This window comes from Saccopteryx leptura, chromosome 4 (genome assembly GCF_036850995.1).
Source record: "Saccopteryx leptura isolate mSacLep1 chromosome 4, mSacLep1_pri_phased_curated, whole genome shotgun sequence".
Classification (NCBI taxonomy): domain Eukaryota; kingdom Metazoa; phylum Chordata; class Mammalia; order Chiroptera; family Emballonuridae; genus Saccopteryx; species Saccopteryx leptura.
The window spans coordinates 116,809,285-116,830,779 of NC_089506.1; the positions used below are offsets into that span (position 1 = coordinate 116,809,285).

General features: G+C 36.3%; 1 protein-coding gene across 2 annotated transcripts in view; it reads right to left on the reverse strand.

Moving 5' to 3' along the window:
- Positions 1–21,495, reverse strand: part of TRPC4 (transient receptor potential cation channel subfamily C member 4) — a 270,542-nt gene that overhangs the window by 67,324 nt on the left and 181,723 nt on the right. For both annotated transcript variants that reach the window (XM_066381078.1, XM_066381077.1), the window contains exon 6: positions 6,399–6,712. In XM_066381078.1, coding sequence (XP_066237175.1) covers positions 6,399–6,712 — 314 coding nt within the window. The remainder of the gene's footprint in view (positions 1–6,398; positions 6,713–21,495) is intronic.

A 21,495-nucleotide genomic window follows, 5' to 3' on the forward strand; every position in this document is an offset into this window, starting at 1 on the left:
TTCATGGTGGCCAAGACATGAAAACAACCAAAGTGTCCTTCAATAGAGGACCAGATAAAGAAGATATGGGACATATATACACTGTGAAGTATGTATTGAGCTATACATAAAGATGAAATATAAAGATGAACCTAAACAATCAGATTTCTTCTCTAAGAAAGTTTACCTTAAAAATATCAAGAGAGTGTGTTAGTTGCCAAAAAGGACTGAAATGACAGGAGTTAAGATATAGGGTCAGGATCACTGGAATTATGAGAAGCCAAAGGTTTGAGACAGTGCAAACTAAGAAGTAGAGAGTTGAGGATGAAAAAGCCAGGTAACAAGAAACCATCAAGAAGAATAAACATAGACTAGCTGCATCATGTCAACATTGGTTCTCAGTCATGTCCCGCAGACCACTCCTGCTTTCTTCTGAATTTGCTCTAAATTCTGGCCTTGCTAAAATCATACAATCCTGTGTATGAGTGTTATAAGAAAACCCCTGTTACTTGAAATAATTCATGAGTTATTGGTCTTTATAAACAGGAGAGTCTAACTAAGGATGACTTAACTGGAGTTTAAGATTTGTTTTCTCAAATGGATTGCATTTTTAAAAAAGCAGACTAATATTTTTTAATTATAGGATATGAAATTTAATTGTGTTTATTGGTTTAGTTTGCTCGAGCTGTTAGAGCTATTCAGCAATGGGACAGATTATCATAAAGTGGTAAGGGCGCTGAGCTGGTTAAATTTGCTCAGCGTGTGATTTACCAGCAGAAATATGTATTATGTGGAAGTTAACCATGTATTCTCAAAGGACAGCCCAGATGTCAGATTCTAACAATATCAGGGAGAGTTTAATCTGATTCATTGGCCCTGGACAAAGGCCACTAAAAGTTATTTTCTGAAATATTTCTCTGGAAAAAGTAAATTTGACCCAAGGACATGAGTTGTTTATTTTAGTAACTTCAAGAACAATTTCTAAAATTTGTAGTCCTGTTTTTGGATTCTGTCTAAATACTGTATATTTTCACTATGCATATACAAGTATAATTTACTTGGTTTTCCCCAACAATAGCAGTAGTTCAGAAAAAGGTGCAGGTGATATAACATAAACAAACAATAAAATGTTGCCACCTAATTTCCATGACAGTTGCTTTTTCAAATGTTCAAGTAAAAAGTGATGTAGAATAAATGTCACGGCTGAATACTAATTTCTTCCTATGTAAGAAGTACTACAGTACAGAACATTAGCAAGCTCTTAGTCAAAATATATATTTACATTTTTGTTGAACTTTGAAAAGAAGAAAATTCAAAATAGTGACATTTTATGATTAATTCTGTATTTCATTCTTGTTATTTTTTTTTCCTTTTTTCAAAAGAATAAATAGAATATGAGGTTTGCTGAATAGTTCCACTTAACTAATTGTGTTTATTGGTTTATTTACTTTATAGATGACTTAAAACCCCAGTAGCAAGACATTGGTGTTTATTATACTTTTATATATGATTTAAAAAAATTAATGAGTTAATATTTTAAAGCCATTGCTCTAGAAATGTTCTTATAATTAGCGATTCCCAAATCTATTGATAGCAGTATTTCCCATAGACTGAAGAATCAGTAGCTACATCTCAGACCACCTTTATTTGATTACCATTTTCCAAATTCTATGGTAGAATACAGAGAAAAAGCTTCCAGGGTAATGCCATGGTTATTAAATGACACAGCATAAAACTTTAGTTGAAGACTAAAAACTGGTCATTTCTATAGGTTGATGTTATAGTATTACCTTTCTAAAAATAACATTTTGTGTCTTGTTCTTTGAAGACATTTATCAATTGCTGTGTTTAAAAATTAGCTTGTTTCCTAGTTCAGTACTTACAACTAGAGATAGCGAGCAAGTAAAATGGTAATGTGGTCGGTAGTTGAGATTTTCTTTTATCTCTTGACACTTAAAATGATGAGGAAACATGAATTAATATAAGACATATCTGTATGTGTCTTGTTTATAAGGAATAACAAAATTAAAACAATGTATGACTTCAGTTAGCCAGTTCCAATTAGGAGGAATACAGCTCCAATAAACATTAGAAGGTTTTTCTTATTGAAGAAAAGGTTTTTCTTATTGTTTTGTAACAACTGTTACAAAACCTGTGTCTTTCTTCATAGAAATGTCTCTTATCCAGAGACTGCTAGTTTAAAATTGTATGTAGAATAACTTTCGTGACTAACCATTAGTTTCTTTTCATAAATGTGTAGTTCTTCCCATGTTAAAGGGATGATAGGGAGCAGTGTCTGTCTGCTGGTGGGAAATGCAGGGAGAGATGCAGAAGGTAGAACTCAGTCTGTGCTTACTGTCAGAAGTGGATCAGAAAAGCATCCCAGAAAAGGTTCATATCAGGTAGGCTTTGGAAAACAATAACATTTTGCCAAAGGAGATAGCAGAATAAGGGCATTGTGGAGTGGGAGTAGAATATGACATATTTGGGAATTAGTAACACTTTGAAAATATTGAAGAGTAAAGAATAATGAGGGAATGGAGAAAGATGAAAACTGAAGAAGAAGCAAGAGGCAGGTCACTGAAGAACCTGGTCAGCTACATTAAACACTTTACCCCATCCAGTAAGATATGAGAAACCATTTTGATATTTTAAACAAGGGAGTGAGGAGATTTTGGTTTACAAAGATAATTCAAGCAACAAGAAGAAAGACATATGACCAAAGGCAAAGCCAAAAGGCATGAAAACTTAGATTTATGCATGAAAAATGAGAAAGAGAAGGTAGCACCAAGATAACAGAGAGCAGGAATGGACATATATTGACTGATTGTGTGGGGAAGGTGTAGGGGGCAGGGAAATCCAATAGAAGCTTTGATTTATGTTAATAAGTAGGCTGCGGTATCATTCACTGAAAGGAAGTAGAGGAGGAGGAAGAACATATTTTGAGAGGGACTCCAATGATTTTTCTTTGGTTTGGTTTACATTTTTAGGAGATACACATGGAGAGGTAGTTAAAAGACCGTTGGACCTAGAAACCTCAGGCATCTGTGCTAGTGATATGAATATAGATACTGTGCCAAATCCATAATCATAGGTGAGTTTTCAAAGAGATATTGTATAAGGTTTGAGATAGTGATAAGGCAGACCACTATTTAAAAGCAATAACTGAAATATATTTATTAGAAGAAAGTAAAAAAGACTAAAACAAGAGATGAAATACGAAAGCAGAGTAACATATAATTAAAAGAGGACCAGATTTCAAAAAGGAAAGTATTGCTAATTAAAAATCAATTTAAAAAATATTAGAAACTGAAATTGTTAAACAGGGTCAAATGATGTAGACATTAGATAAGACACAGAGAAATAAACATCCTTCAATAGTGGTAATATGAAAGTTCTAGATATTTTCTAGAGTAGTTTTAGTTGAGTTGTGGCAGCAACAGACACATTGTAATTGGATGAAAATGAATTAGAAGCAAGGAAACAAGGTATCAGGTTCAGATTGCATTTCAGGGCTGCTTGGAGGAAATGAAGGAGAGAGACAAGAGTGGTGGCTAATGAGAAACACAATATTCAAAGTTTCAGCATCCATTTACTTCTTTAAGAGAAAGGAGTAATGGAGAGGAACCACTTGAGATATAGGTGAGAGAGAAAACTCTCCTACTATCACTAATAAAAAAAAAAAAGTAGAGTAGCTAATAATTTTTTATCATATGAGAGGTGTTGCATTAAGTACTTTACATGAATATATTTTTTGAATTATGTTTTTTAATCCTCATATGAAACAAAATCATTGAGAGAATGGGTAGTAAAAGAAAGTTTGAAATTTATAGATGTTATATAATTATAAAAAGAAAACTGAAGATTAAAAAAAGGCACAGAAATAAGATGTACAGCAGGAGCCCTGAGGGTGTCACTATACATGCTCTTCCAGTAATTAATACCCATTAAGCCCAAAGAGGGCCATTAAGGGACAGATAACTGATGCCCGCCTAGTACATTCTATACATTCTAGCAAATTACTAATACTAAGAGGTATGACTCTGCTTCTTAGTTTTTTTAATAATTTTGAACAAAAATAATTTGCTCTTTGCAGTTTACATTCTGTTACCTGGAAATAACTTCAGGTAGAACATCTGATTTATTTGGGTTAAGTGATTTGGGCTTATAACATTTGAGATATGCAATTATCTTTTGTTTTTTTATTATAATAGAGAAAACCATTGGAATGTAGGTAGCAAAATAATGCATAATCCAAAATCTCAGTATACTTGTTTTAAATACAATTTTAAAATTTAGGTATTTTTACATCAGACTTCCTAGCCATACATTTCTTAAACAGTAATTTCAATTAGTTTGTAATATTTAATCATTTACCACGAAACCCCTAATAGGATTGGGGGATTCCTGGGAATTTTAGGGAACATAAGTTAAAATGGGATTAGGTATAACCTTGTTAGCTGCAGGTGAATAATATTTCTCAGAAAAGGTTGGGATCTTGGGACCAGGGCTATTCCCTTAATTAAAGAAGAACTGGGGAGGTTCCTCACTTCTGGGTGCTGCTGGGCAGCTCTTTCTGGAAAACAAAGCATGGAATCAGAAGGGTATGTCCACAGCCATAGATGGGGTGGTCTTGGCAAGCAGTTTGCATCAGGGCATGCAGTACAAAGTGACAAGGGAGTTGGGGGTTGTGAATGACACAGCACACAAAAGTGCTCTCCATCAGAAATCTGGGATTCCAGTGAGCACACAGACAATACGACAATATCCAGGAAGTTTGTTAGAGGCAGAATTCTAGGGGGAGGTGGTAGCATTTGACCATTGTACATGCCTGACCCGAGTAGTCAGGGGGAACTACCAAGACAGGGACCCCAAATGAGTGGGGAAAGATAGGTTCAGGTATCAAAACTGAGACACAATCCAAGATCATGTTAGTCACAAAATGTTGTTGCCAAGGTTTCACAGAACCTGCCCTGTCCAGAGCCAGCAGAAAAGATAAGGAAGACAACAAAACCGAGGAAGCTGGTCAGGTGGAGAAATACCATGCAAGACCAGAGGAATAAAGAGCCTGAGAGCAAGGCATGACGTGACAATGGGAAGCTGGAATGACTTTTTATTTTTGTTATGATCATGGTTTGTAGTAAATATATTCCTGAAAGGATCCGAGGCACTTAGGCTGTGATAAAAATTTTATGTGTAAATAATCAGATCTTGATTAACTTAAAAGGAGCATTAGATATTAGAATAAGAGAGAAAAAGAGACACAAAAATTTTATCAACAAATTTTTTTTACCATAAGTTATATAGTTTATTTGAGGTTATGGATTTCCTCCTACTTAAGAAATTACTGTAGTCTCTTATATTACATACATATAATTCTATAATGGCCCATGAATAGGGTCTGACTTTTAAAAGTCAACTAAAAAATGTCCATGTATTCACATATGATTACTAGATAAAAATGACCTAACTTTTTCATTAATCTGATAATTAACTATTTATCACAGTGGGAAGGAGATAGATGCAGATATGTAGAGATATATTATATGAGAACTGTGTGAGCATCAAACATGGTGGTCATGAAGGGGACATAGAGAAGGGACACTGGCCAAGTCTTCTGGCTACTCAGGTGAAGGGGCACAGAGAATTTTGTGTGAATAATAACAATGGACTAGGATTGGATTATTTCCACATGCTTAAATTTTTGTGTGGAAGACTGGAGAATGAAAGAGATGTGAAGGGACGCTAGCATCTGGAAAACACACGAGCAAAGACTGAAAAGCACTTGAGTTTTCTTACCCGATTGCTTTTACATGTATAGATTTTATCTTTTAATGTACATGTAAGCTGTCAACAGAATACAGATATCCATTTTATTCCACAATTTAAAGAACCTTGAGAATATTATGCTAAATAAAATAAGTCTGTCAGAAACAATGAAGAACCATATGATCTCATTCATATATGAGATATAAAACTGGAACTCATAGACATAGACAAACAGTAAGGTGGTCACCAGTAGGAAGGGGATGGAGGTTACTCAAGGGGTCCAAATGTATGGCAATAGAAGATGATATGACTTAGTGGTGGACGCACAATGCTACATACAGGTCATGTGTCAAAGCAATGTACTCTTGATTTTATTAACCAGGGTCAACCAATAAATTTAACAATTTAAAAAACAGTCTATATAGCTCTCCTTTTATGTAGTTATTTTGAAAGAAACAACTATTTTACTAACACTTATAAATGTACTGTTATTTTTTAAATAAAAGAGCTTTATATTCAAAGGCATTTTAATTGTTTTTTTTGCATTACACATAATTTTCTTTGCAACCACCTGTCATGAATTTTTCAAATTCATATTACACTCTAAATTCTGCACAACCATTACTGATAGAAATGTTTGTTTGACTTACGTTGAAAATGCATTATTCTGCTTTTCACATCGTATGCCTTTGCAGCTTAATCCTTTTGTTTCTTCATAATAGAAGTACAATTGATTTAGGCCATTGGCAAATGCCAACAGCACAAGACAGTATATGAAAAGAAACTTCAAAATGTCCAGAAGCATTCTTCCCAGAGATATTTGCAGAGGCCCCAGGTGAGAATTTGCAGTAAACAGTGAGATCAGGCGTAGGGAACTGAAGATGTTTGCAATCGCAAATAAAGCTTCAGCTACCAGAGTGGGGTGCCACATGTCCCAAGATTCTCGAGGATTTAGGGCACTGTACTGGAGAAACGAAAGAAACAAAGGCAAGGTAAAACAAACTCATACATATGAATATGTCAAGTTTAGGTAGGTGAAACACAGTAGCTATTGTCAGGAAGCTGATCTCCTTCATAACAATGGCAGCAATATTAATCTGTACAAAAACTGACTGGTGGTGGTGCAGTGGATAGAGCATTGAATTGGAACACTAAAATCCCAGGTTCAAAACTCCGAGGTCACAGGCTTGAGTACGGGCTCATTCAGCTTGAATGTGGTCTTGTGGGCTTGAGTGTGAGATCATAGACATGATCCCATGATTGCTAGCTTGAGCCCAAAGATCGCTGGCTTGAAGGCCAAGCTTGCTGGTTTGAGCAACATGTCACTGGCTGAGCTGGAGCCCCCAGTCAAGGCAGACAGGAGAAGCAATCAGTGAACAACTAAAGTGCTACAACTATGAGTTGATGCTTCTCATCTTTCTCCCATCCTGTCTCTCTCTCTCTCTCTCTCTCTCTCTCTCTCTCTCTCTCTCTCAAAAACAAACAAAATATCTGCACAAAACCAAAAGAATTATTAAAATAATCTGTAATCTATAAACTCCAATTGAAGTGCCTTCCTGATCTGTCCTTTTCATTTGTAGTATTTGTTAATATATAAATTACATTTGTTCTCGCCCTTTCTGATAGAATTTCAGAATTATATAGGAAAGACAAACTGATTTTATATTGGGAAAATATAGCAATATCATTATAACAAATAAAATTGCATTAAATGAAAGGCACTAAATTTTGAACAAAATAATCAATTGCTTTACTTACCATATTTAACACCCCTGCCTATTCTAGAGGAATGCATATACAATACACATAATGTGTAAGTCAGTGGAAGTAGTGGCCTGTTGCCATAGAAATACTAACAACCCATATGGGCATAGCAGTGAATTCATTGTATATGTTATAACCTATCCTAAGTGCAGATAAAACCTTATTTGGAAATTAACTTGGATGTCAATTAATAGCTAATTTTTAAGTATTTAATATGTAGATAATGTGGTATTTATCTGAAAATTCCTTAATTATATAAAACATGTAATTTGAGAAAAATATTAGTGATATTAAATTTTGACCAGCATTATTTTAATAGTTAAATAAAATATCAGCTTTAAAAAACAAGTTCTATAAAGAGAAAAATAAAATTTATTCCTTGTTATTTTGAAGTAAATTTGTTCCTTTTTTTAGAAAAAAGGTCAAATATACTTTTAAAATGTAAGAAAACCTTAAATCTACATTTGAAGTGAACAATAAATTGAATTCTCTTCTTTATACATATTATAAAAACTATGTTAGACAATTGCACCATTTTCCTGTCAGAAAATACTTTTTACTTCTGTATGAGTTCCATCAGAATATTTCCTTTCTCTTTATGTTGTATTTTATGCCAAAGATCTTTACAAATGTTAATAGGATTAACATTTTTTTAAACTAATAGGATTTTTTAATCTTCTGTGGGAAAAAAATACATTACAAATGCTTAATTCTCTTCAACAAGCAGACTCTTTGCAATTTAAAACAATAGAATTTGCTACAATTGCTGCACCAATCTATATTGCCACCAACAATGCACGAGGGTTTCCTTTCCTCCATATCCTTGCCAACTCTTGTCCATTGAGTAATTGATAATAGGACTTCTCTCAAAAAATTAAAAATGAAACTGCCTTGCCTGACCAGGCGGTGGCCCAGTGGATAGAGCATCGGATTGGGATGCGGAGGACCCAGGTTCGGGACCCCGAGGTCGCCAGCTTGAGCACGGGTTCATCTGGTTTGAGCAAAAAGCTCACCAGCTTGGACCCAAAGTTGCTGGCTTGAGGAAGGGGTTACTCTGTCTGCTGTAGCCCCACGGTCAAGGCACATATGAGAAAGCAATCAATGAACAACTAAAGTGCCACAACAAAAAACTGATGATTGATGCTTCTCATCTCTCTCCGTTCCTGTCTGTCTGTCCCTGTCTATCCCTCTTTCTGACTCTCTCTCTGTCTCTGTAAAAAAAAAAAAAAAAAAAAAAAAGGAACTGCCTTATCAATCATTGATTCTTCTTCTAGGAATATATTCAAAGGAACCCAAAACACTAATTCAAAAGAATAGATGCTGAGTAATGGCGGGGTAGGAAGCGATACCGATAAATCTCCCCCAAAACTCAACAAGATCTTCAACCAGAAACAGAAAAACCTATACTTGGAGCTTCCAGATGCTTCGCAATACACCCAAAGGTATGATTGAGTGAAAAATTGGCTAAATATATAACCAAACCCCGAAGGAAATAGGGAGTAAGAAATGCTCCGCCTTCCTCACTAACCTAAACAGGGCGGCTTTCTCTGGTAACTGTGAATATAGAAACTGAGGCGGGCAAAGGGGGTGAATACATCCAGGCCGCGAAACAAACGGCCGAACCAGGCTGTGGCACGGAGATCCAAGCCGAGGAAAATCTGATCCTGTGGCAACCCGGGCAATACAAGCTAACACTCGCGCCAAACCCAAACAAAGAAAGACAAGCGGCGTGGCCATTTTACCCGGTCTCCTGGCTGGTGCGCAGTTAGTGGGCGAGAGATTTCTTCCTAGGCCCCGGGAGTCAGTGCCCGTGTTGCCTCACGGAGAGGCAGGGTCAGAGGCCTTTCTGTGGGCCGAGGGCAGAGTCTCTGGGCAGCCCCAGCGCCCTGGGAAAGCCACGCACGGGAGGGAGTGAGAACTAATTCCAATGGTGGAGATTTTCCTTGCCGGAGGGTGTTTCACTCAGAGGGAAAGCGGCCGGCCTCATATCCTGGTTTGCGCGCGCAGATAAGGAGTGAGTGATTCCTCCGAGTGCCTCGGCAGTGCGCGCCCGTGTTATCGCATAGAGGAGCAGAGTCAGGGGCCTTTGTGTGGGCCAAAGCGGAATCTCGGGCCGCCCCAGCGCCTTGCAAAAGCCGCGCACGGGGACGGAGCGAGACTCAATTCCAACGCTGCAACTTTTCCCTGCGGTTGGGGGTTTCACTCAGAGCGTGAGACTGCTGGCCGGATATCCTGGTCTGCGCACGCAGCCAGTGAGTGAGAGTTTCCTCCAAGCGCCCCGGAAGTGGGCACCCGCTTGTGTTACCGGACAGAGTGGCAGAGCCAGAGGTCTTTGAATGGCCGGAAAGCCCGCCTGATTATGCTAGCAGCTCTGACTGACTGAGCCGTACCCAGAGCCCTGTGCTGAGTGGAAATAGAGTGGGGAGTTGCCAGCTCTTTGAGCCTCTTACTATCCAGGCAGAGGCAGCAGCAACCCCATAGCTGGATTATCAGGCTACTAATTGAGGAAGGAAAGACTAGGAGAAAGGCTCCAGGAACACGGACTCTCTCACTGTCGGAGCCTATAAATGCTAATAGCCTAGACTGCCAACGAGACTAAAGCACAATACATGACATTGCCATAGAGACTTATCAATTGCAAACCTCCACCTGAGCGTGGCAAAGGGGCAAAACCCGGGGTACAGAGTCACCGACCAGGAAGAGGGAGAGAAAAGAAAAAGCAAGAAGATAACCTCTCAAAATCAAGAATAATCTGCAGACTTTATAACCTATCCCATTTTATTATATTTGTTCGTTTGTTTCTCTTATCTTCATTCTTGATATTTTTTTTTTCCTCCTCCAATTTGGCCGATTAACTCTCTACCGGTCTTACTCTCTCCTCTCCTTGAACTACACTACCCATAAGTGTTACATCTCCCATTATCTTTTCTCTTCTCTTCCTTTCTCTCTATGAGGGTTGCACTCCAAAACCCTTAACTCTCTCTCTCTCTCTCCTTTCTTTTTTCTTCTTTTAGTGGTTCCCTCTTTTTTTTTCTCTCTCTCTCTTTCTTTTCTCCCTCTATATTAGTTTCTTCCTTTCTCCTTTACATCTCCTCTCACTCAAACCTCAATAACAAACAAATTATCTTATCTGGGACTCAAACTTATGTTTGTGGCATTCTGGGGGGTTTTTACTTCACCTTTTTAACTCACTAGCAGTGCTCCCATCCCTGGCTCTCCATATTATCTAGTTCTTGTTCCACTAAATACAATAGTAATTTTTTAATTTGTCCCCCCATTTTTCCGTTTTCCTCTTAATCCTCTCATCATAACTCTTAGACAACCAACACCTAAAAGCAAATCATTTTATTCTTGACCCAAATTTTTTCCTTATTTGCTTTTTGTGGGTCCATACGCTCTTTTTTTTTTCTTCTTTTTTCTTTTTCTTTTTTTTTTTTTTTTTGCCCCTTTATTACTTTTCCCCAATTCAGGCCCTCCATCACAGGCATTGTTTGTTATAATTCACAGTCCACCACAAGATTTTATCAAGAAAGAGGGGAGAGGAGAGGAGAGGAAAAAAGGAGTGGGGGAATAATTTCCTTTTTTTTTTTTTTTTAATTTTTATTTTATTTTATTTTTCTTTATTTCATTATTAATTTTTTTTTTAAAAAAACAACTTTTTTCGATTTTTTTTTATTATTTTTTTAAACTTTTTATTCTTTATTAAATCTCATTAATACTATCAACAAAACCACCCTCAGATGCCATTAAGGAAGAGAAAATCGAATATCATGGATACAAAAGAAAGAGAGGTAACACAGCTAGATGAGGAAAAATCTATGGAGAAAAAATTTAATATATTGGAAACCTTGGAGCTAAATGACAGAGAATTCAAGATAGAAATCCTAAAAATCCTCCGAGATATACAAGAAAACACAGAAAGGCAATTTAGGGAGCTCAGAAAACAACTCAATGAACACAAAGAATATATGTCCAAGGAAATTGAAACTATAAAAACAAATCAAACAGAGATGAAAAACTCAATTCACGAGCTGAAAAACGAAGTAACAAGCTTAGCTAATAGAACAGGTCAGATAGAAGAGAGGATTAGTGAAATAGAAGACAAGCAACTTGAGGCACAACAGAGAGAAGAAGAAAGAGACTCAAAAATTAAAAAAAATGAGATAGCCCTACAAGAATTATCTGACTCCATCAAAAAGAATAACATAAGAATAATAGGTATATCAGAGGGAGAAGAGAGAGAAAATGGAATGGAGAACATACTCAAACAAATAATAGATGAGAACTTCCCAAGCCTGTGGAAAGAACTAAAGCCTCAAGTTCAAGAAGCAAACAGAACTCCAAGTTTTCTTAACCCCAACAAACCTACTCCAAGGCATATCATAATGAAATTGACACAAACCAACAGCAAAGAAAAAATTCTCAAGGCAGCCAGGGAAAAGAAGAATACAACATATAAAGGAAGGCCCATTAGATTATCATCAGATTTCTCAGCAGAAACTCTACAAGCTAGAAGAGAATGGACCCCAATATTTAAAGTCCTGAAAGAGAGGAACTTTCAGCCACGAATACTATACCCATCAAAGCTATCCTTCAAATATGAAGGAGAAATAAAAACATTCACAGATACAGAAAAGATGAGGGAATTTATCATCAGAAAACCCCCACTCCAGGAATTACTAAAGGGGGTTCTCCAATCAGATACAAAGAACAAAAAAAAAACAAAGCCACAAGTAAAAGCTCCAAGAAGAACACAATAAAACCAAATTTAAACTGTGACAACAACAAAAAGAAAGAGGGGGAGAAGATGGAGATTAACAGTAGCAAAGGACGATGGAGTGCAAAAGTACTCACAAAATAGTTCGCTACAATGAACAGGGTAGGGACCCTTTTCATTATTCAAAGGTAACCACCATTGAAAAAACCACCACAGAAGCACATGAGATAAAAAAGATAGCAACAGTGGAAAAATGTATGGAATACAACCAAATAAAAACAAAAGATAGAAAAACAAAAGAGAAGGATCAAACAAGACACAAAACTAACAGAAAGCAAGATATAAAATGGCAATAGGGAACCCACAAGTATCAATAATTACACTAAATGTAAACGGATTAAACTCACCAATAAAAAGGCACAGAGTAGCAGAATGGATTAAAAAAGAAAATCCAACTGTATGCTGCCTACAGGAAACTCATCTAAGTAACAAGGATAAAAACAAATTCAAAGTGAAAGGCTGGAAAACAATACTCCAAGCAAATAACATCCAAAAAAAAGCAGGTGTAGCAATACTCATATCGGATAATGCTGACTACAAGACAGGAAAAGTACTCAGAGACAAAAATGGCCATTTCATAATGGCTAAGGGGACACTGAATCAAGAAGACATAACAATTCTTAATATATATGCACCAAACCAAGGAGCACCAAAATATATAAGACAGCTACTTATTGACCTTAAAACAAAAACTGACAAAAACACAATCATACTTGGAGACCTCAATACACCGCTGACGGCTCTAGATCGGTCATCCAAACAGAGAATCAACAAAGACATAGTGGCCTTAAACAAAACACTAGAGCACCTGGATATGATAGACATCTACAGGACATTTCATCCCAAAGTGACTGAGTATACATTTTTCTCCAGTGTACATGGATCATTCTCAAGAATTGACCATATGTTGGGCCACAAAAACAACATCAGCAAATTCAGAAAAATTGAAGTTGTACCAAGCATATTTTCTGATCATAAAGCCTTGAAACTAGAATTCAACTGCAAAAAAGAGGAAAAAAATCCCACAAAAATATGGAAACTAAACAACATACTTTTAAAAAATGAATGGGTCAAAGAAGAAATAAGTGCAGAGATCAAAAGATATATACAGACTAATGAAAATGACAATACGACATATCAGAATCTATGGGATGCAGCAAAAGCAGTGATAAGAGGGAAGTTCATATCACTTCAGGCATATATGAACAAACAAGAGAGAGCCCAAGTGAACCACTTAACTTCCCACCATAAGGATCTAGAAAAAGAAGAACAAAGACAACCCAAAACCAGCCGAAGAATGGAGATAATAAAAATCAGAGCAGAAATAAATGAATTAGAGAACAGAAAAACTATAGAAAAAATTAATAGAACAAGGAGCTGGTTCTTTGAAAAGATCAACAAAATTGACAAACCCTTGGCAAGACTTACCAAGGAAAAAAGAGAAAGAACTCATATAAACAAAATCCAAAATGAAAGAGGAGAAATCACCACGGACACCGTAGATATACAAAGAATTATTGTAGAATACTATGAAAAACTTTATGCCACTAAATTCAACAACCTAGAAGAAATGGATAAATTCCTAGAAAAATACAACCTTCCTAGACTGAGTCAAGAAGAAGCAGAAAGCCTAAACAGACCTATCAGTAGAGAAGAAATAGAAAAAACCATTAAAAACCTCCCCAAAAATAAAAGTCCAGGCCCTGACGGCTATACCAGCGAATTTTATCAAACATTCAAAGAAGACTTGGTTCCTATTCTACTCAAAGTCTTCCAAAAAATTGAAGAAGAAGCAATACTTCCAAACACATTTTACGAAGCCAACATAACCCTCATACCGAAACCAGGCAAGGATGGCACAAAAAAAGAAAACTACAGACCAATATCACTAATGAATACAGATGCTAAAATACTAAACAAAATACTAGCAAATCGAATACAACAACATATTAAAAACATCATGATCAAGTGGGATTCATCCCAGAATCTCAAGGATGGTTCAACATACGTAAAACGATTAATGTAATACACCATATCAACAAAACAAAGAACAAAAACCACATGATCTTATCAATAGACGCAGAAAAGGCTTTCGATAAAATACAACACAATTTTATGTTTAAGACTCTCAACAAAATGGGTATAGAAGGAAAATATCTCAACATGATAAAGGCCATATATGATAAACCATCAGCTAACATCATATTAAATGGCACTAAACTGAAGGCTTTCCCCCTTAAATCAGGAACAAGACAGGGTTGTCCACTCTCTCCACTCTTATTTAATGTGGTACTAGAGGTTCTAGCCAGAGCAATCAGACAAGACAAAGAAATAAAAGGCATCCATATCGGAAAAGAAGAAGTAAAGGTATCACTTTTTGCAGATGATATGATACTATACATCGAAAACCCCAAAGAATCCACAAAAAGACTACTAGAAACAATAAGCCAATACAGTAAGGTCACAGGATACAAAATTAACATACAGAAGTCAATAGCCTTTCTATATGCCAACAATGAAACAACTGAGAAGGAACTCAAAAGAACAATCCCCTTCACGATTGCAACAAAAAAAATAAAATACTTAGGAATAAACATAACAAAGAATGTAAAGGACTTATATAATGAAAACTATAAACCATTGTTAAGGGAAATCGAAAAAGATATAATGAGATGGAAGAATATACCTTGTTCTTGGCTAGGAAGAATAAATATAATCAAGATGGCTATATTACCCAAAGCAATATACAAATTTAATGCAATTCCCATCAAACTTCCAATGACATTTTTTAAAGAAATAGAGCAAAAAATCATCAGATTTATATGGAACTATAAAAAACCCCGAATAGCCAAAGGAATCCTAAAGAAAAAGAATGAAGCTGGGGGCATTTCAATACCTGACTTCAAACTCTATTATAGGGCCACGACAATCAAAACAACATGCTATTGGCAGAAAAATAGACACTCAGACCAATGGAACAGAATAGAAAGTCCAGAAATAAAACCACATATATATAGTCAAATGATTTTTGATAAAGGGGCCAACAACACACAATGGAGAAAAGAAAGCCTCTTCAATAAATGGTGCTGGGAAAACTGGAAAGCCACATGCAAAAGAATGAAACTGGACTACAGTCTCTCCCCCTGTACTTAAATTAACTCAAAATGGATCAAAGATCTAAACATAAGACCTGAAACAATTAAGTACATAGAAGAAGACATAGGTACTCAACTCAGGGACCTGGGTTTTAAAGAGCATTTTATGAATTTGACTCCAATGGCAAGAGAAGTGAAGGCAAAAATTAATGAATGGGACTACATCAGACTAAGAAGTTTTTGCTCAGCAAGAGAAACTGATAACAAAATAAACAGAAAGCCAACTAAATGGGAAATGATTTTTTCAAACGACAGCTCAGATAAGGGCCTAATATCCAAAATATACAAAGAACTCATAAAACTCAACAACAAACAAACAAACAATCCAATAAAAAAATGGGAAGAGGATATGAATAGACACTTCTCTCAGGAAGAAATACAAATGGCCAACAGATATATGAAAAGATGCTCATCTTCTTTAGCTATTAGAGAAATGCAAATCAAAACGGCAATGAGATACCACCTCACACCTGTTCGATTAGCTGTTATTAGCAAGTCAGGTAACAGCAAATGTTGGAGAGGCTGTGGAGAAAAAGGAACCCTCATACACTGTTGGTGGGAATGTAAAGTAGTACAACCATTATGGAAGAAAGTATGGTGGTTCCTCAAAAAACTGAAAATAGAACTACCTTATGACCCAGCAATCCCTCTACTGGGTATATATCCCAAAAACTCAGAAACATTGATACGTAAAGACACATGCAGCCCCATGTTTATTGCAGCATTGTTCACAGTGGCCAGGACATGGAAACAACCAAAAAGCCCATCAATAGATGACTGGATAAAGAAGATGTGGCACATATACACTATGGAATACTACTCAGCCGTAAGAAATGATGACATCGGAACATTTACAGCAAAATGGTGGGATCTTGATAACATGATACGAAGCGAAATAAGTAAATCAGAAAAAAACAGGAACTGTATTATTCCATACGTAGGTGGGACATAATAGTGAAACTAAGAGACATTTATAAGAGTGTGGTGGTTCCGGGGGGGAGGAGGGGGGAATGGGAGAGGGATAGGGGGTGGGGAGGGGCACAAAGAAAACAAGATAGAAGGTGACAGAGGACAATCTGACTTTGGGTGGTGGGTATGCAACATAATTGAACGACAAGACAACCTGGACTTGTTATCTTTGAATATATGTATCCTGATTTATTGATGTCACCCCATTAAAAAAATAAAATTATATAAAAAAAAAAAAAAAAAAAAAAAAGAATAGATGCATGGCTATGTTCAATATAACATTACTTACAATAGCCAAGATTTAGAAGCAACCCAAGTGCCCATCAGTAGATGAATGGATAAAAAAGCTATATATATATATATATATATATATATATATATATATATATATATATATTCACAATGGAATACTACACTGCTATAAAAAGCAAACCTTACCTTTTTCAACAACAATGATTGACCGTGGGAGTAGTATGATAGGTGAAATAAGCCAGACAGAGATAGACAAGTTCCTTATGATTTCACTCATATGTGAAATATAATGAACAAAATAAACTAACAAAATAGAAACAGACTCATAGTTGGAGAACAACAAATTGACAGCTGTTGGGAGTGAGGGGGATCGAGGAGTTGGGTGGAAAAGGTGAAGGGATTAAACAAACAAACAAACATAAAAACTCACAGACAGAAATAACAGTGTGGTGATTACCAGAGGGAAAGAGGAATAAGAGGAGGTAGAAGAAAGTAAATGGCTTAGAAATGGTGACGAAGGAGTCTTGACTTAGGGTGGTGAACACACACTATGAAATACAGATGATATATTATAAAATTGTACACTTGATACCTATCTAACGTAGTTAACCAATGTTACCCCACTAAATTCAATGAAAATTTATATATATATATATATTTATATATATATATATATATAAATTTATATATATATATATATAAAAGAACTGAATTTCAACTAGAGGGATATTATTTTCTATTTTTAAATCTTGATATCTGTTTTTAAACATTTCCACATATAGCTTTAACATAAAATAGCTAATGATTGAAGACAAAAATTAAAATTTTAAAAATTCATTATAACAAGTATAAGAGTGTGGGTTTGTGGTATCAAACATTGTCAAATTCTCTCCACCTGGTCCCTTACATATTATGTCATATTTTCCTTCAAAGACTAAGATCACAATTACCTCCTTTTCTCATTTTTCCTGAAAGACACACGTTTAAGTAGAGAACATCTCCCCTACTCAGTCGATAGCTAATTTTATATTTGTCTGTCTCCCTTTTTCTCATCCTTTCTCTCACCAATATAGCTTTTATGACTATATATCAGAATGTACAAAAAAAACAACAGCCCAATATACGAAATAGTAAGTATCCTTAAAGATATGATCATTTTCTAGAAATTTCTAACAGTATTCAACACAATGTCTTGCATGTAAGAGCTGCTCAAGAAACATTTTCTCCCATCAAATATTCATAGTCCAGTGAGGACGTAATAAAAATGCTCTAAGAGATTAACATAAAGTGCTGTTGGAAAACGGAAGAGAAGTTGGTAGTTTGATATGAAGTGCATCATCATGTGGTGAATGACTATTTCAGCTGGGATTTGCAAAATATTAAGAGGAAGGTTTTCCATTTTACAGATCATGGAATGTTAGATTCTGTCCCAGGATAATTACTGAAGTCTGCTTCAGAGTATAGCACTTTTAGCAATTGTTGGAAACAATGTTACATAAATATGAAGCCATTTATGCATGGTCAGGGCTTCCTGAGGAAAACATTGTTGGCATGGGGGTTAAAGAATATCAGAATGGCAAACAAACCTTTTAAGTTAAAAATAGAGACTTCCTGAGATATTTAGAAACCTTTCCCCTGGAGCCATCTGCTTACATTCTGGAATAATGAACAGGGACCTTTGCCTCTCCAGAGAGAATGTGTAAACAAAACACATTTCTCCTTCTCTAGGGGAAAGATGAGCAGCTGGCACTGTTGTTTTATAAGATCTGAAATTCATAATTTTCCAGTTCTTCTGTGGCACAAATTCTTGTATGCAAAGGATATATCTGGTATATCTGCTGCCCTGTGAAGGTCTGAAGCATGTGGAACCAGTGCTAAGATTGTTATGCAAGTAATTAATTTGTTTGTTCCTTGATCCAAAAAACTTGTTCCCTGTCGGGAATATAGTAGTTCCCCCTTATTCACCTGGGATATATTACAAGAGTCCCAGTAGATGACAGAACTTGCAGATCGTACCAAACCTTATATATATTATGTTTTCTCCTATAAAGACACACTTATGATAAAATTTAATTTATAAATTAGATAGGGTAAGAGATGAACAACAGAAACTAATAAAACAGAATGATTATAGTAATATACTGTAATAAAAGCTATGTGAATGGCTTCAGGGCTATTACTAAGTAAAGTAAGAGTTACTCGAACACAAGCACTGTGACACCATGATGGTAGATCTGACATGGGCAAGGAGGGCACAGTGTTGACACGCAGAGCAAAGAGGTGATTCACATCTGGGCAGGATGGAGTTGGACAGCACGAGGTTTCACCCCGTTACTCAGAGCAACGCGTCAAGGATGGCATAAATCCTTCCTTTTTGGAGTTATCCATTTTATATTCTCGGACTGTGGTTGACAGCGAGTCACTAAAACCAGGGCAAACAAAACCGCAGACACGGGGAGTGGGCTACTGTAAGCAGAGATACAAACATACACAACTACTCTCTTGATTTCATTCTTTTAAGTTCTCCTTTTTAATTTTTCTCCTGTCATTGACCTATTTAGCTTAGGTTTTTAAACATGGGCATTATTTTACAAAGCAATTTAAAATCATTTTAGAAACCACGGCGTTTTGGGGTTTCCAAAGAAAAATGTGATTCTTCAGTTAATAAGTTTATTTACACCTAAATTAGGAATTAAAAGATTAACTTGAATTCAACATTTTCTCTTTACCCTTATTTTTAAGACATCCAAAAAATCTATATATATTCATTTTTATTTTTATGTTTGTACATTTGCCTCCACCCACTGGTGAGGCCCCTTCTGAGTGTCCTTGGCATGTTCTTCCTTCTCAGTGGCCCCTTAAATGTTGAGTTCACTTTGCACAAGGGGTCCCCAAACTTTTTACACAAGGGGCCAGTTCACTGTCCCTCAGACGGTTGGAGGGCCGCCACATACAGTGCTCCTCTCACTGACCACCAATGAAAGAGGTGCCCCTTCTGGAAGTGCGGCGGGGGGCCAGATAAATGGCCTCAGGGGGCCACATGCGGCCCGCGGGCCGTAATTTGTCCATCCACACTCTTGGGGTGCTTCCCATAATCTCAGCTGTCAGGTATGTGCTGATGGCTCTCAGTTTCACATCTCCAGCCCAAACTGCTTGCCTTACAGACCTACTCTGTATTCTAATGTCTTGTTGACTTTTTCCACTTAGACATCTCAGGCTCGGAGGCTAATACTGAAACTCATCGTCTCCTCCTCCTCAAACTCCTTCTCACTAATGCTTCTGATCTAAGTGAATGAGGCCAATTTGTTTCAGGCAGAATCTGAGGTTGATTCTCAAGTCTTCTTTTCCAAACTCCCAGCCTCTCTAAACCAAAATCTTATCCATATTGCTTACTCCTCTTCATTAGTATCCTCACCTGTCTTAGAGTTTTTACTATTTCCCACAGAAATTATCGTAATAGCCTCTTAACTGACTTAAACCTTATCTCTACAATTATCCATTTCCTCTAAAATCATCTGTTAAAAGGGCCAATGAGATCATCTCACATGTTGCTTAATGTTCTTCTATGATTCTGCATTGTCCTCAAAATGAAATTCCAATTTCCCAACATGTCACATAAAGACTGTGGAATCTAAGTCCTGACTTCATCTGATTGTCTCTAGTTAAATACCTAATGCTGTGACCCAAACATATAGTACTGGTGATTCTCTAAATTACCCTCACTTATCACCAAAATGCTTTTCAATGAATATGGGGCCTTTTGTCCAGAGTGGATTTAAATTATAATTATTTTACTTCTTCAACTGTTAGCAATTCATAAAATATATGTTGACTGCTTACATATATATCTGTGCCAGGCACTATCATAAGGGTTCATCATCTTGATCAGACAATGTATAGTTCATATCATAAGGGCTTACAATATGGTGAAAAAGACAGACATTAGATAAGTAATTCTAATTTTTTCCTTGATAAGAACTCTTTGGCTGCAGACGACTAGACACTAGCATTCTGCTGACCAGAGCTGGCCACTCCCTGTTTCAGAATAATCCTTAAACAGAGTGAGATCAAGAACTACCCTAAACACTTACAGCCTATTTAAGAAAATCAATTCCTGCTTTCCTCTTTCTCTCGAGTATCTGCTTTCTAGTCTAAACCTGCCATAGTTTGGTTTTGCCCTAAGCCTTAATTTCTCTTCAGATTCTCTTTAGGAGAGCTGTTCCTTTGCAGACTTTTATAATAGATTGTTCACCCTTAGATTACTTGTCAGTTTTTCAGGCAGGGAGCTTTGTCTAATAATTTTATGTGCTGAGCTTATTTGGTAGGAACTCAAAACAGCACTCAAGGAATAAAAATTCTAAGACATATTCAAAAGCAGGTTTGTTAAAAAAGGTGGATCATTTGTAAAACTGTGAGTCTTAATATAACCAGAAAATGGAGTTTAAGTAGAAAATGTATACTGGTTTTAATATCTTATTTACAGAGTGAATCTTTGTCTTTCTATAAATCCGTTAGATAATTAAGTAATGAAAGGGAGAAGAAAGGCATAAGATGTTATGCTATTGTAGATAATACTAGATTAAACAATTAGGATTTAAATTTCTTTAGCTCTCTGTCATAAAACTAAAGAATGTTTAGGCCATGACGTCAGCGTAATGGTGCGGTAGGAAGCGATACCGATAAATCTCCCCCAAAACTCAACAAGATCTTCAACCAGAAACAGAAAAACCTATCTTTGGAGCCTCCAAATGTTTCACAATACACCCAAAGGTATGGTCGAGCGCAGATACAAAGAACAAAAAAAAACAAAGCCACAAGTAAAAGCTCCAA